The sequence below is a fragment of the Microtus ochrogaster genome, unplaced genomic scaffold (assembly GCF_000317375.1).
Source record: "Microtus ochrogaster isolate Prairie Vole_2 unplaced genomic scaffold, MicOch1.0 UNK1, whole genome shotgun sequence".
In the NCBI taxonomy this organism is placed as follows: Eukaryota; Metazoa; Chordata; class Mammalia; order Rodentia; family Cricetidae; genus Microtus; species Microtus ochrogaster.
This window is the reverse complement of record NW_004949099.1, coordinates 5,750,520-5,763,771: the sequence shown is the minus strand read 5'-3', so window position 1 is coordinate 5,763,771 and position 13,252 is coordinate 5,750,520. Positions and strand designations below refer to the sequence as shown.

The 13,252-nt window shown below is 48.8% G+C and overlaps 1 protein-coding gene across 4 annotated transcripts in view; it reads right to left on the bottom strand.

Annotated features, from left to right (window-relative positions):
* Positions 1 to 2,253: 2,253 nt before the first annotated feature.
* The window catches only part of Slc6a6 (solute carrier family 6 member 6), an 80,623-nt gene continuing 69,624 nt past the window's right edge, over positions 2,254 to 13,252 (bottom strand). For all 4 annotated transcript variants that reach the window (XM_026788021.1, XM_005364890.3, XM_026788022.1 and 1 more), the window contains 5 exons: positions 12,496 to 12,633; positions 11,437 to 11,539; positions 10,883 to 10,983; positions 8,799 to 8,969; positions 2,254 to 6,283 (listed from right to left, as the gene is read on the bottom strand). In XM_026788021.1, coding sequence (XP_026643822.1) covers positions 6,143 to 6,283; positions 8,799 to 8,969; positions 10,883 to 10,983; positions 11,437 to 11,539; positions 12,496 to 12,633 — 654 coding nt within the window. In that variant the 3' untranslated portion in view covers positions 2,254 to 6,142. The remainder of the gene's footprint in view (positions 6,284 to 8,798; positions 8,970 to 10,882; positions 10,984 to 11,436; positions 11,540 to 12,495; positions 12,634 to 13,252) is intronic.

Below are 13,252 nucleotides of genomic sequence, written 5' to 3'. Positions count from 1 at the left end.
TCTTCTCTGAAGTAGATTGGTACTGCCAGGAGCAGACATGTCTCACTGTCATGAAAAGCCTTAAGTTATTAAACATATTAAATCCATATTTTGTAGATCTTTAAAGTGTTTGAAGACCAATTATCTAAATATATCTATATATGACCTTGAAAACATACCTAACATGACTATAAGTTTTACTATTATAGATAACTAGTAATCTGGTTTTTTAAATTATATATTACATTTTTAAATGAGCTGCATAAACACAATACCTTAAACAAGAGTAGAAATATGCATACAGTATACCAGGTGGTGGTGGCGCATGCCTTTAATTTCAGCACTCGGGAGGCAAGTGGATCTCTGAGTTCGAGGCCAGCCTGGTCTACAAAAGCTAGTTCCAGGACAGGCCCCAATGCAAGAGGGAAACAATGTCTCAAAAAACCAAAGAAAGAAAGAAAGAAAGAAAGAAAGAAAGAAAGAAAGAAAGAAGGAAAGAAAGAAAGAAAGGAAATATGCATACATTATAATAAAATTAACTTTAAATTTGTATCAACAAATCAAAATCTATACCAATGTAAAATATTTAAGATTAATAGTTGTTGTTTGGATTAAAGTAGTTTCAATAATCTAAACTTTTATTCTATCACTTCTATATCATATCCCCTTTTTTCTTTTAGAAGGAAGTTTTTGATTTAACTCCTTTGTTTAGCTTTTTTCCTGACTATGACCAATAACAATTTGTAACCAATCCTCTTTAAATGATAAAAAACAACTGTTTTTATTTAAGCTTTCTTTAGGTCTTATGTGAATCTACTCTGATTATTAGTGCTATTTGTAGGTGGGATTTTCCTGTACCGACTTCCTGCTCCCAAATAACTGGGAACTGCTTTCCAAAAACTGACTTAAAGACTTAATATAAATTACAAATGTTCGAATAGCTCAGGCTATTACTACCTAACTCTTATATTTAAATTAACCCATATTTCTTATTTATGCTATGCCATGTGGCTCATGGCTTGTTATCTCATTTCTTACACGTCCTGCTTCCTCGGTGGCTGACTGGCATTTTTCTCCACTCCACCGTTTTTCCTCCCAAGCATCCTTAGTTTGGTTGCCCTGCCTATACTTCCTTCCTGGACTGGCCAGTCAATGTTTTATTAAACCAATCTGAGTGACAAATCCACAGCACATCCTTTATATGAAGACCTGAAATCCAAAATGCTCTAAAATCAGAAACTGGACTAACAACTAAGATAAAGGCGCTGTTAGACCTGAACAACTGGGGGGCAACCACCCAGTTCCACTACTGTCTGATTAAAGGAAGCTGTATGTAGAACTGGCCAGCTGACTGCTTCTCCCAAAACTGGCATTTTTTGGGAAAAGCAGTCCCTCACTGGTTTCTAATGTTCCTTTTGGGGGAGGGGTTAGGGTTGATAGAAAAGAGTTGGGACTCAGGGCTCAAGGTTGCCTGTGGGGTAGATAAGTGTAAGAATCCATCATGTGTTAGGGGAGTCGTGAAGGTATCAGGGAAGACACGTTTTCTTTAGGCAAAAGGGTAGTCATATAGCAGAGGTTCAGGAATTTGGCAAGACAAAAGAGATCCCCATACTTCATGCGGTTACAAGTTCAAACATGGTTTGGAGGATACATTAAGCTTAGAAAACAGACACTCTTGTAAGGTATGGAGACTTAATACCAATGTGTAACAATGTGGCTCTTTGATGTCATGGTGCCAGGTTAGGGGGATGAGGGCAGCTTGGTACAGATGATGTGCTTGGCCTACAAGCGTGATGACCAGAGTTTGATCCTCAAAACCCATCCGAATTTGCCATGCAGGGGCTAGAGAACAGTTTAGGGGGTTGAGAGCTCCTGCTGCTTTCCCAGGAGACTGGGTTTGGTTCCCAGCACGTACATGGCAGCTCACAACTACCTGTAACTTCATCAGGGGGCTCTGATGCCCTCTTCTGGCCCCTATGGGCACTGCACTCACATGCACAAACCACTCCACCATATAACTGTTTATTAAAAGCCAGTTCTTGCAGTGTCCTAGCTGGGGAGGAGACAGGTGGATCCCTAGGGCTCACAGGACGGCCTATTCTAATTAGCCAGCCCCAAGCTACTGAGAGACCCTGTCTCAAAATGCCAGGTCAGCAAATGGTCTGAACAGCTGAGCCATCTCTCCAGCCCCAGTGAAATCCCTTTATAAACTGTACAGTGTCTGCCAAAATATAGAGGTGAACACACCACTCCAAAACACACCACCACATGTTCTTGGATTTTAAAAAGGAAATGTTTATTGTTGTGTTACAAGGTGATTATAAACTCCTCTAAAAAAAGCAAAGATGGATTTAAAATATCAATATACATATTCATCTAAAAAGCAAAAGAGGAAAAAAACACGAACCTCTGCAAAATGCAGGGTCGTCGTCATTAAACATCAATACACAGAGCTTGTATACTGCAAGACAGGTCACACACCAAGGATCCTTCAAACATGAACGCTCCTCCCCTTGTTGATTGGTTTCAGGTTTTGTGTTTGTGTGTGCGTGTTTGTTTTTTTGTTTTTTATTTTTTACAAAAGTTTAAAATATCTTAAAAATATTTTGAAGTTTTTAAAAAAATGTCCTGATGAGCCAGACATATTTCTGAAGGAGGCAAAACCCACGTTCTCAGCTTTCTCTTGTGCTAAATACAGAGTCACAGTTGTTAGGGATTAGAAAGATCAATTGGGTTAAAAAAAAAAAAAGTGGAGCTACCATTTCATTTTGAAGCCAAATATATAACAAGATGCTCTGTCCTTCAGGGAACATGCCAGAACATGCCTGTCATGATACTACCACCACCCCTCCACCCTCCCAGAGAACATGGAAAACCAGCTTCCTGTGACGACCCAACTACTGGGAGGTCAGCATGGAGGAGGAGAGGCAGGAGCAGTGCTTCTGGCTTCAGGGCACCCCTCTCCATCTTGGGGTATCTGGGTTTGCTTTTGGACTTGATGAAGGAGGGGTGTGCACACAGAGGTATTTACAGTGTCCGTAGGGACAGGGGTCTCAGGATTGAGGGGGACTGTGAGGGGCCTTCTCTAAGTTGCCTTCCTGGCTGGTGTCTGCGTCTTGGAGAGAGGATCAAGACTGGTGCCCGTTTCGACTGGTTGCCTAGAGCATTGCCCCGCCCAGAGGAGCAGGGCTGGAATGCTGGCAGCCATGGCAGTGGCACCCTTCCTGGACAGAGGGGACACATGCTGCATTCTCCTCGTGTTTTGCCATGGTCTGCATGGTCTTTCCGGGTGTTAGGGAGATGAGGATTGGGGGCCAGGGGCGTAGAGGGAAACTTCCCATCATCTTCTCAAGAGGGAAAGTAACCTTCTCAGGCTACTCCCTGCATAGCCTTAGCTACATGGAGGTCAAGGACCTGCCATTGTAGCATGCCTCAGGCCCTTCTCACTAGTGCTGACTTTGGCCCTCAGTTTCCTGTGGTACAAGTTAGGGGGTAGGTATCAATTCCTAGCTCCTAAAGGCTTTGGGGAGGAAGGAAGGGTAGCATGGGGCTGGGGTGAGCAGGAGTAAGGATGGGTGGAAGTGGGGTCGGCTCTCTGCTCCATGAGCATGGACAGGGGCCCGTATCAGTCTGGCCTTTGGTTGACAAGAAAGGCCTGGGGGTTCTTAGCCAATGCCCGGTTCCGCTTTCCTTCTGCCCATACCTTGGAGATCCTGGAGCTACAAATGACTCAATTATCCAGTTCCACTCAGCTCACATGCAAGTCTCTCCTGCTCTAGGCCTTGGTTTTTCTGTTTACAAAAAGTGCCTTGGATTGAGGGCCCCCTGGGACTGTCCACAGTGCCCAGAAGGGATCCTCCACTCAGGGGCTAACAGTCTTGGGACCAAATAACATCTCCCAGGAGAGTCCTCTTGGGTCCACCCTGGTCCTCATCTAAATCCAGCATTGTGTCCTGCCCACAGCTGACAGGCCGGACACACCTGACCTGTCCCAGGCAAGGGCTGGGTGGGGGACCGCTTAGCCCTCTCTCCAAGAGGCAGGCGGACCAGAATCACGAGCTCTACTTCAAAATGTTCCTTACATGCAGACATGGAAAGACAAACATCACAACGAGGGCTATCAGGGCCAGGGATGACAGTGGTGGGCATTGAAGACAGGTGCAGGGATACTGTTGGGGAGTGGGCTCAGGAGGCGGCTGGCCTTCCATCCAGGCGGGGCCTGGGGACTTGGCCCGCTATGTCTTTGGTCTAGAATTTTTTGATCTGGGAATGATAAAAAGACCTTTCTCAGGCCATTTCCAGAATGGTGTCATCTGTCTGCCAACCCAAAATACTGAAGGCTCGCCAGAATGGCGTGCCTGGCGGAAGGGAGCGGTAGACGGGCATGACCACAGACGCTGCCGCCGCTGGACAAGCCCCCCTCTCCCTTACACTTCACCTGTCTTCAATTACCCACAGTGGTTACTTTTAAGGTTCCATAAAACAAACAAACAAACAAACAAAACAAAACAGGGCACATTACAAATTGGTAAAATCGGGGGCGGGGGGAACTCCAACACACAGAAGAACACAAGAAATACACAGGACAACAGGAACACGGTAGAATCACGGGTGGCTGACTGAACAACCACTGGAAGAGGACTGGAGGGTCACTTGGCAGAGTACATTGCTTTGGAGACAGAGAAATGTGTACATTTGTCAAAGAGGTTCAGGATGGCACAGTTGGGCCCAGTGGAGGCTGGGGGTGAAGGTGTAGCGCCCTCTCCTGGTTCAGAAGGACACAGCCCTGCCTGAGGTCAGCCAGCTCTGGGGCATTGGCAGCCTCTCTGTGGAGACAACCTCAACCTACAAAATTTCCCCTTCTCTTCTCTCTGGGGGCAAACACCTGCCCAACAGTCACGGCAGTGGCTTGGGAACAAGATCTGAGGTCACTACCAAGTTGGCTCTGTAATCGAACTTAAATCCTTTAAGATCCAGCATCTATAGCCACTCCGAGCATTCTGTGCCTGGAGCTGGATGGCTCTAGGGTGGCATCTTTAACAAGGGTTTGTCATGAGGCAAGGGAGGAAAGTATCCTCCTGGGGTACACTTGCCAGTCTGGGGTACACTCACCCTCCTGAGCTACTAAAATCCTTTGGTCCACTGACTTCTCTCCAGGCCCTCACCAAAATGTATTCTGCTTGGGGAACGCCCTGACCCCCACCCACCATGACTCCATTCAAATACAACAGCCCCTTCTTGTGTGTGCCCTGGCAGCTCCTGTGGACTGGCCTCGGGCGACTGTGTTGAATGCGCCAGAAAGGCTGAGGCTTCTGTCTAAGCCTGCTGAGGCTTCCCAGCCTCATTCTCATCTGCCATTCAGACTTCCCATTCCTGCCTCTAAGACCCATGGTGGTTCAGACAACCCCACTGACTACCCACCCTCTACTTCAAAATAAAAGGGAGGGGTTTGGCCCTGGTACAATAGCTTCAGCTGCTCTTAGGCTCAATCCTTCATGCTGAGGGTGGGGCTATTATTTTGGCATCTTTCTTGTGGGTTCTCCCCACAGCCCTGCTTTCTCCTGCCCCTCAGGTCTGTTCAGCTAGTGGGGGGCTCCCTCTCCTCAGCTGTATTCTTCCTCCTGAACCAGCCCAGAAGGGACTAAACCTTGCTTGAAGATGTAACCACCATCATAGAAAAAAATTCCACCCAGCATTTAGGTTTTTTTTTCTTTCTTTTTTTGTTTGTTTTTGGGCAGAACTTTCTGCCAGCTATATAAGCACCGAAGAATTGCTTTTGAAAATGAGATCCATTGCTGGCAAAACCATTTCAAGTGGTAAAGTGTACGACAGACTCTAAGTATATATAGTTCTATGTTTAAAAAAAAATACAATGAAAATTTTACCAAGTTCCCATAAAATACATCAAAATCAATAAGAAAGTCCATCCTCTCCCCAGGACTTAGGCCCGTGGGTTCTTTTTGTACAAAATGTCCCCCGAATTAAAACAAAATACACATATACAGACATATACGTGACACACACACATACACATAGAGTAACATTTTCTGTGACAATTAAAAAAAAAATCCTAGTACAAATATAAAGCTCTGTAAACCTGGTCCTATGAGAATCTAACGTTAGTAAACAGCAGGAAAGCGGCGCCCGTGGCATGACCCGGACCTCACATCATGGTCTCCACAATGACGTGGCTGGGTTTCATGAGCGTGCCGTTCATGTGGGAGCGGGAGTTGAAGGGTGTGGCCCCTTCACGTTCCACAGCCCAGCGGTTGGGCTCTCTGGGGGTGATCAGGTATTTGATTCTCTGTTAAAAAAAAAAAAAAGATGAGGAGGGGTCAATAGGGGACCCAAGGGGTTCCTCTCCACCTACTTCTTGAATACCCCAGGGTGCTTGCTGTGTGGTATTTGGCCAGCTGCCACTTGCTCTAGGCCTTTTGTTGGCTTTTGGAAATGTCGTACAGTGGTTTCTACAGCCAACCTCTGCACACATGCTTAAAGACAGGCCCCACACAACTCAATGCAGAGGAACTTTCCCTGAGGAGCTGAGTTGTGTCTCCCTGTGGTTTATTCACCCTGGTTGCTTTGACTTGGGTTAGGTTACTAACCTAAGGCCCACCTTCTCCGAGGAGAAAGTTGGACCCCTTGGCCTCCCAGAGCCTGTGTTTCCTGCTTCCGGGAGGCAGTTCCTCACAGGCAGTCCCTTCCCTGCAGGGTTGAGAGTCCACTGCAGGGAGGGCTCCTCAGACAGCAGGGAAATTCCTCAGATCCTCTAGGCATGGAGCCCAGACTTCCCAGTGCGGTGACTGATCATGGAATCAGTGAGGAAAGGTCCCCTCCAGCGACTCCAGGAAGTTACTAGCAGAGCTGGGAATGGAACTTGGCTCCTACCTCCCACCTTCTGCCCACTTCCTGCCAAGTGGGCCAGTGGTTGAGCGGGAGGGGACAAGAAGGGAAGAAAAGGCCCTCCTAGGTATTTACATTCAACTACGGCGTATTAACAGCTGGAAAAGCCACTTAAAGCCTGCATAGGTGTGTGGACTTGAGTTGTCCCTGGCATTGCCAAAGAATCTTTCAAAGACATTATTTCACTTGAGAATCCACATTTCCACATTCTCTTGGAAAAAAAGAAACAAAACAAAACAAAAACAAACAAATCAACAAAAAACACAAGACCTGGTCCTACAAACACCTGAGTTGCTCTAAGCAGGACAACAAATCTCCCCATAGACCTAGCCTGCCTGCTCGGCTTCAACCCTGCTTCCCCTGCGTTGGAACATCGGGTTCCATCTGCAATGTGGCAAAGTGGCACCTGTCACTTGTAGCCAAGGGGGATGTCTACATGGGAAGTTCAGCTAGCTCTGGAATCCTGGTAGGGCTGGAGACCTGGGTGTGCCACTAGCTACCTCACAACTCGGAAGCCACCTGGACAGTTGGTGCTGCCTGACCGGCTGCAGCTAACTGTAGCTGTGGGAGCCCTCCTCCCCCTGTCCCCTCCCCCGCTGCTGCTCCTCGCCCCCTCAGTAGCTCATTCTGAAGGAACCTGTCTGCACATAGGCCAGACCAGCCTCTTAAAATCAGGCCTTGAGCCAGACAGTGGGCCTTCTACCCACACCCCAGCACTAGGGAGGCTGAGCCAAAAAAGCTGTGTATTTGAGCCAAACTGGACTATATAGTGAATTTTAGACCAGCTCGGGCTATAGATTCAGACACTGTCTCAAAAGACACCTGGGATTTCAAGAGACCCCCACGCCAACTTAATGACTGCTATAGAAGTTGTCTAACCTGAGCAAACCTCTAGAAACTCCTACCATATTCAACTAACTTATGTTTGGGTGGTAATAACCCTCTAGGGTGGTAACCCAGGTTGGCTCAGGGCAGTAGGGGCCACCTGGAGGGCTCAGAGCAGATGCTGCACAGCCTGTCTGGCCTGGAATCTAGTGTTTCATCACTAACAATACAGAGGGATTTAGACTCTGGCTTAATAGTAGGAGAGCTGGGTCCTAGCCCCAATCCTCTACACTCTAGGAGTCTCAGGGCCTCAGACCAGCATGCACCCCCGGCTCCTTCCCTGTCTCTTCTCTTCTCTCCCAGCCAACACAGCCCCCTCTAAGGGAAGAAGCCTGGGCCAGGCCAGAGGGGAGCCAGAGCCCCAGGACATCCTGGCTCCAGATTCTTTTTGTAAGAGAATAAAAACAGCTCAGAATAAAACTGTGGGGCCTTGGAGCCAGCCCAGGCACAAAGGTTAAAGTAGATTCTGAGAAAGGGATTTCGTGGAAAGAGCAGGGGACTGCCAGGCCTGGAGGCTCCCACATTGTGGGAAGAATTCCTGAGGAGGCTGGGGGCAGGGAAGGGGCGCCGTGAGGAGACAAGCAGTCAGTCCTAAAGGCGAGATGCAGGGCAGTGGGACAGGATGGCACACCCCAGCACAAAGGGTAGCAGGGGAAGGGCAATGGGGGGGGGGAGTACTGGGTTTCCTCTCCAGAGTCCATCTCCTGTCCTGACTCAGAACAGAGATCCCACACCCTTTAGCTTGGCACGTGAGGCCATTGTCCTCTCTCTAGCCTGACCAGTAATCCTCTGTATCTGATACCAGGACCATATTCTATCTCATATTATGTTGGGTACTGTCCTCTTAAGTCCATGGTCCACTTCAAATGTCACCACAAAGTCTCCTCCCAGGTGAATGGCACCTATCTCTGCTTGCAAATAGCACACCCCTGCCTTTTGTGCAGTGAGAGAAGACCAGGGACTCGGAGAGGGTCACACAGAAACTGGCACTGGTGGTCTGCCACCCCCCATCGCCCATGTCCCATGCTCACCACGCGGAGCGGTCCCTCCGTCCGGCAGAGGAAGATGAGAATGACCAAGGGGATACACACCATGGAGGAAAGGGCCAGGGCCCAGCCCAGCCCAATTGCCCAATCCGGGTACACGTAGACTTTGTTGTAGGTCAGGGGTACATACTTGACAAGAGAGAAGACGAAACATCCCTGTGAAGAGATGGGGCAGTCAGAGAGAGTGGCATGGGCCTTTCCCGGGGCAGGGCCTCTCCCCTATCCTTACTATGGACATGGGGCAATATTATCCCTTATAGGGCTCTCTAGGGCAAATCTGGCCAAACCACTTGTTCCGTGTCCTTCCCTGGCTTGCCAGGTCCTTTGCAACCAACCATATCAGCTCACAGCTATGATCTCCTCCTTTGTCATCTGCCCCGACCCCTCAGGACGGACCTTAACACAGGCTGTTCCCCCTGCCTGTCCCTTTTTCTTCATTTTTCACCCTACTTCCACTCCAACACACTGGCCTTGCTTGCCCAGACCCCAGCTTTTTTCCTCCAGAAGCTGTGTGGCCCTGATACCCAAAGTTCAGCAGCCTCTAGGGCAGTGGTTCTCAATCTGTGGATCGTAACCCCTTTGGGGGGAAGGGTGTCAAACAACCCTTTCACACTGGAAAATACAGATGTTTACACTGCAATTCCTAACAGTAGCAAAATTACAGTTACGAAGTAGCAATGAAAGTAATCTTATGGCTGGGGTCGCCACAGCATGAGGCACTGTCTCAAGGCGTTGCAGCATGAGGAAGGTTGAGGACCACTGCCCTGGAGCATCTTTCTTCTCTTTAACAGCTGCAGCTTTGGTCATACCCAGCAAATGCTTCATAAACATCAAAGGCATGGCTGAGAGCCAAACAACCAGCAATCTCAATGCCATCACCTCTCTGTACACTGGTCACCAGGTCTGGTCCAAGCGACAGGGTGTGGACCTGGCCTTGATCCTGAAGAAAGAGTAGGGTGGGGTGAACCCTGGACCCTAAAGTTGTGCAGAGTCCATCTTTGCCTTTGAGAGGGCCTCCTGGGGGACTGCCAGGAGGCACCCCAGGGAGGGTCATGGGTGAACTCAATCAGCTGCTCACTGACTAACAACAAGGTCAGACGGGACAGAGTGGCGCAGGGTGAGGGCAGATGGTCCACGGGACCCTACCTTTCTCTGATGCTTTCTGCCTAGAAAGCCAGGGCTTAGGTAAAGAGAACCCTAGAGCTCTAGTCGCTACCTAGCTTTTCCAGCAGGGAGCCTCAATCTGCCTCAGAGTACAGTCCACCTCTGTTCCAGGCAACTCTCCAGAGAGGAGAGAGAAGGAGATTGGGGGTCAATGTGAGAGGGACCCCACGCATAAGCCTGGGGTGATTGAGAATGGCAGTGCTGGCCTGAGCCTGGCTAACTGCGTCTCTACCTGGGTGGGGCCCCCTGTTTGTGATCTCTTGACTTTGTTGGGGGATGTGTGTTGAGAACCACAGTCACGCTCATCAGATTCTAAACTGTCACCTGCCACTGAAGTCCCATGTCAGGGTGTCCTTGTCACAGAAGTGGGGAAACTGAGGCCCAGATAGAGAAGTGAATTAGCATGTCTACTCGGTCTGGTCTGGGAGTAGAGGTCACAGGAAAGGGGACCCCATTAATCTCTAAGCACTGGTTCTAAAGTGAAGGCCATATGGACTCAGGGTGCTACCAGGAATAGCTCATATGGACTCAGGGTGCTACCAGGAATAGCACACACTTGGGTTCCTAGGGTGTGGGCCAGGATGGACTGTGAGAAGTCAATGGGTCCCACAAGCAGAGTCTTAGAGAAGGATCTTGCTGAAGGTGCCCATGCAAGCACCAAGGCCGGCTCCAAGGTGGTGGGCAAAGGGGAGCAGCCTGGCCTAGTGGGACTGCCCTTCCTGTTTCCTCTTCTTCACAAACTCTTATTGGTCCTACAAAAACCCTTCTTAACCAGGCAACAAAGAGCAACCTGCCCACCCCTCTCTGGTATAGCTGAAGCTGGCTTGGTCAAAGCCCACACCTAGGAGATGCTAAAGAGAAGGCAGGCTCTCAAAGGGACACTTGTCAGACTGGGTGAGACTTACAACACAGAGAGCTGGAGTGATGACAGCCCAGCTGTACTTCATCCAGGGCCCAGGCCGATAGCCAATCATGTCCTCAATACCGTCATATAAGTTATCACCGCCTATGAGAGACAGCAGTGTGTGAGGCTCAGGTGACACATTGGCCAAAGCCAGAACAGCCCTGGGGAACAGTGCGGCGGGGGTCACCTGGGGACCTCTAACACCACCAAGCATGGTCAGGGGTGTCTAAGGCAGCTTGCCACTTAGATGCAGTTGGGTGCCTGTATTTTGCTGCAAATCTTAGACAGAGCCCACATCTCAGTGTGGCCGACCTCAGATATCTAAGAGGTCAAAGTGGACAGTTTCTAGGCCAAAGAGTAGGTCATTACAGGCTCTGGAGTGACGGTGTTATATTTATAGTCGCATATGTTCCCACCTTGTGCTTCCAGTGGGATTATCTGTGAGATGCTCAAGGGGCCTCCCAGAGTGAACATTTTGGGCAAAGGAAATTTTTCCATTAAATTCTCTGACCAAATGAACAGCTTGAAAAAGGACGTGTACGCAATTATACTCACCATATATCCAGGCAATAACAAAACATTCAAAGAATGCAACCCACAAAAGGCATACACCACTAGCTGCATAGTAGTCAAAGAGTTGAAACACATACATGCCACCCTGTGAGGGGGAAAAAAAAAATCAAAGATAAAGTTGGTTTGTTATGTGATCTCCAGTTCCCCTCATATATAAAGGGCTATGCAAATCAACATTTTTTTTAATTCTAAAGAAAAATGGGCAAAAGCTAGGATGATCAAATACAGGTTATGAAGAAAAGAAAAAGGAAGAAGAGGAATCGGAGGGGAGGGAGAAGAATATGATATTTGGGGCTAAGTGTGGGGGCTCACAGCACTTACAACAAATAGTCTAGAGGCCAAGGCAGGTGAATTTCTGTGAGTTCAAGGCCAGTTAGGGCTATATAACAAATTCAACTTCATGTTTGGCAAAACATACAGGGTTGGGGGAGAATACAGACTTTGTGTCTCGCAACACAAAGGGTCACAGAAATCTATACACACAGGTGGGCTTAAAAGCCAAGTGTGACCAAGTCCAGGGGACTCCTGCTTGGTGAGTGGATGCTATCTGACTTTGGAAGGGTGTTCTCAAAGGAACTCCCTCAAAGTTTCTCCTTCTGGTAAAGAAAAGTGGTGAAGGCCTGAACAGGGTCTGGGCTAATGATTGACAACCTTCTCCTAGAGAACTCAGGTAGGTCAGTATTTGGGGGCTCATCCCGCTTATCTGTCCTTTGTCCAGTCACTGCAATCTCTAGCCTTCAATCATCCTGTTCCCTTCCGTTCCTGGTGTCTCCTCCTCCTAGTCGAAGTACAGTTCCAGCCCTCTGGGCATAGTGGATGCTCTATTCAGCAGACAACCCCTTGGTTTGACCACAGCATCTCAAAAAGGGAGTGTGGGGGAAGCTATATGGCCACTGAGAGCTGAACAGATCAAGGATGGGGGGGGGCAATCCGAAAGGAGTACAACAAGTACCCCCCTCCCAGCTGCCCCTCTTGTGGCCTTGAGAAGGTGGCTGGGCACTCAATCCAAATGTATGAAGGGAAATCCCTCATGCCACCTACCTCCGTCACCATCGTCAGCCCCAGCAGGTAGCTGATGCTACACACGATGGCGATGAAGATTTCCCGACGATAACCCTTCCTTAGGAAGGACGGGTAAAGATCAACCAAGGATGTGATCTGTCCTTCGACTTCAACAAACTGACGGGTGAGAGAGAGAGAAGGGGTGTGAGGGGACTCAGCACTGGCATGGAGCTCAGAAAGAGGCCTTGGCAAATCTGACAAGGAGCCCTGTCCTGGGCAATGCCTCACAAGACCTACCTGGAAATCCACGTAGCCAAACCCTGGGCTGTGCAGGCAGCCACTGTGGTCTGTGGCTCAAGCAACTCAGGATGTATGGCTCTACTCAGGTCATCCCTGCCCTCATCACCGGAGGTTCACCCAAGATCAGTCACCTCTCTAAGAGAGCCAGGGCCAGCTCTCTGGCCTGACACACTTGGAGTGAGTCTGTGGCCATGATGGCCTTTTTCCTTTCCTTGGTCAACACTGGTGCCACCCATCAAGGCAACGAATGCTTAGCCTAGCCCTTCACATGGCTGCTCAGCCAGAGCATGACAAGCAGGTCATCAACCTCTGCACTAACCAAATGGAAGACTCTGGACAAACCCTGGCCTCAGTTTCCCCATCCACAACATTGAGGCACTTCCAATCTGACTTACACGGTGGCTTAAACTCACTGGAAATCATGTGATCCAAAAATCCATGGGTTCCAGACATCATAAAGAAAATTCTGGGTTTTTTTTTTTTGTTTTTGTTTTTT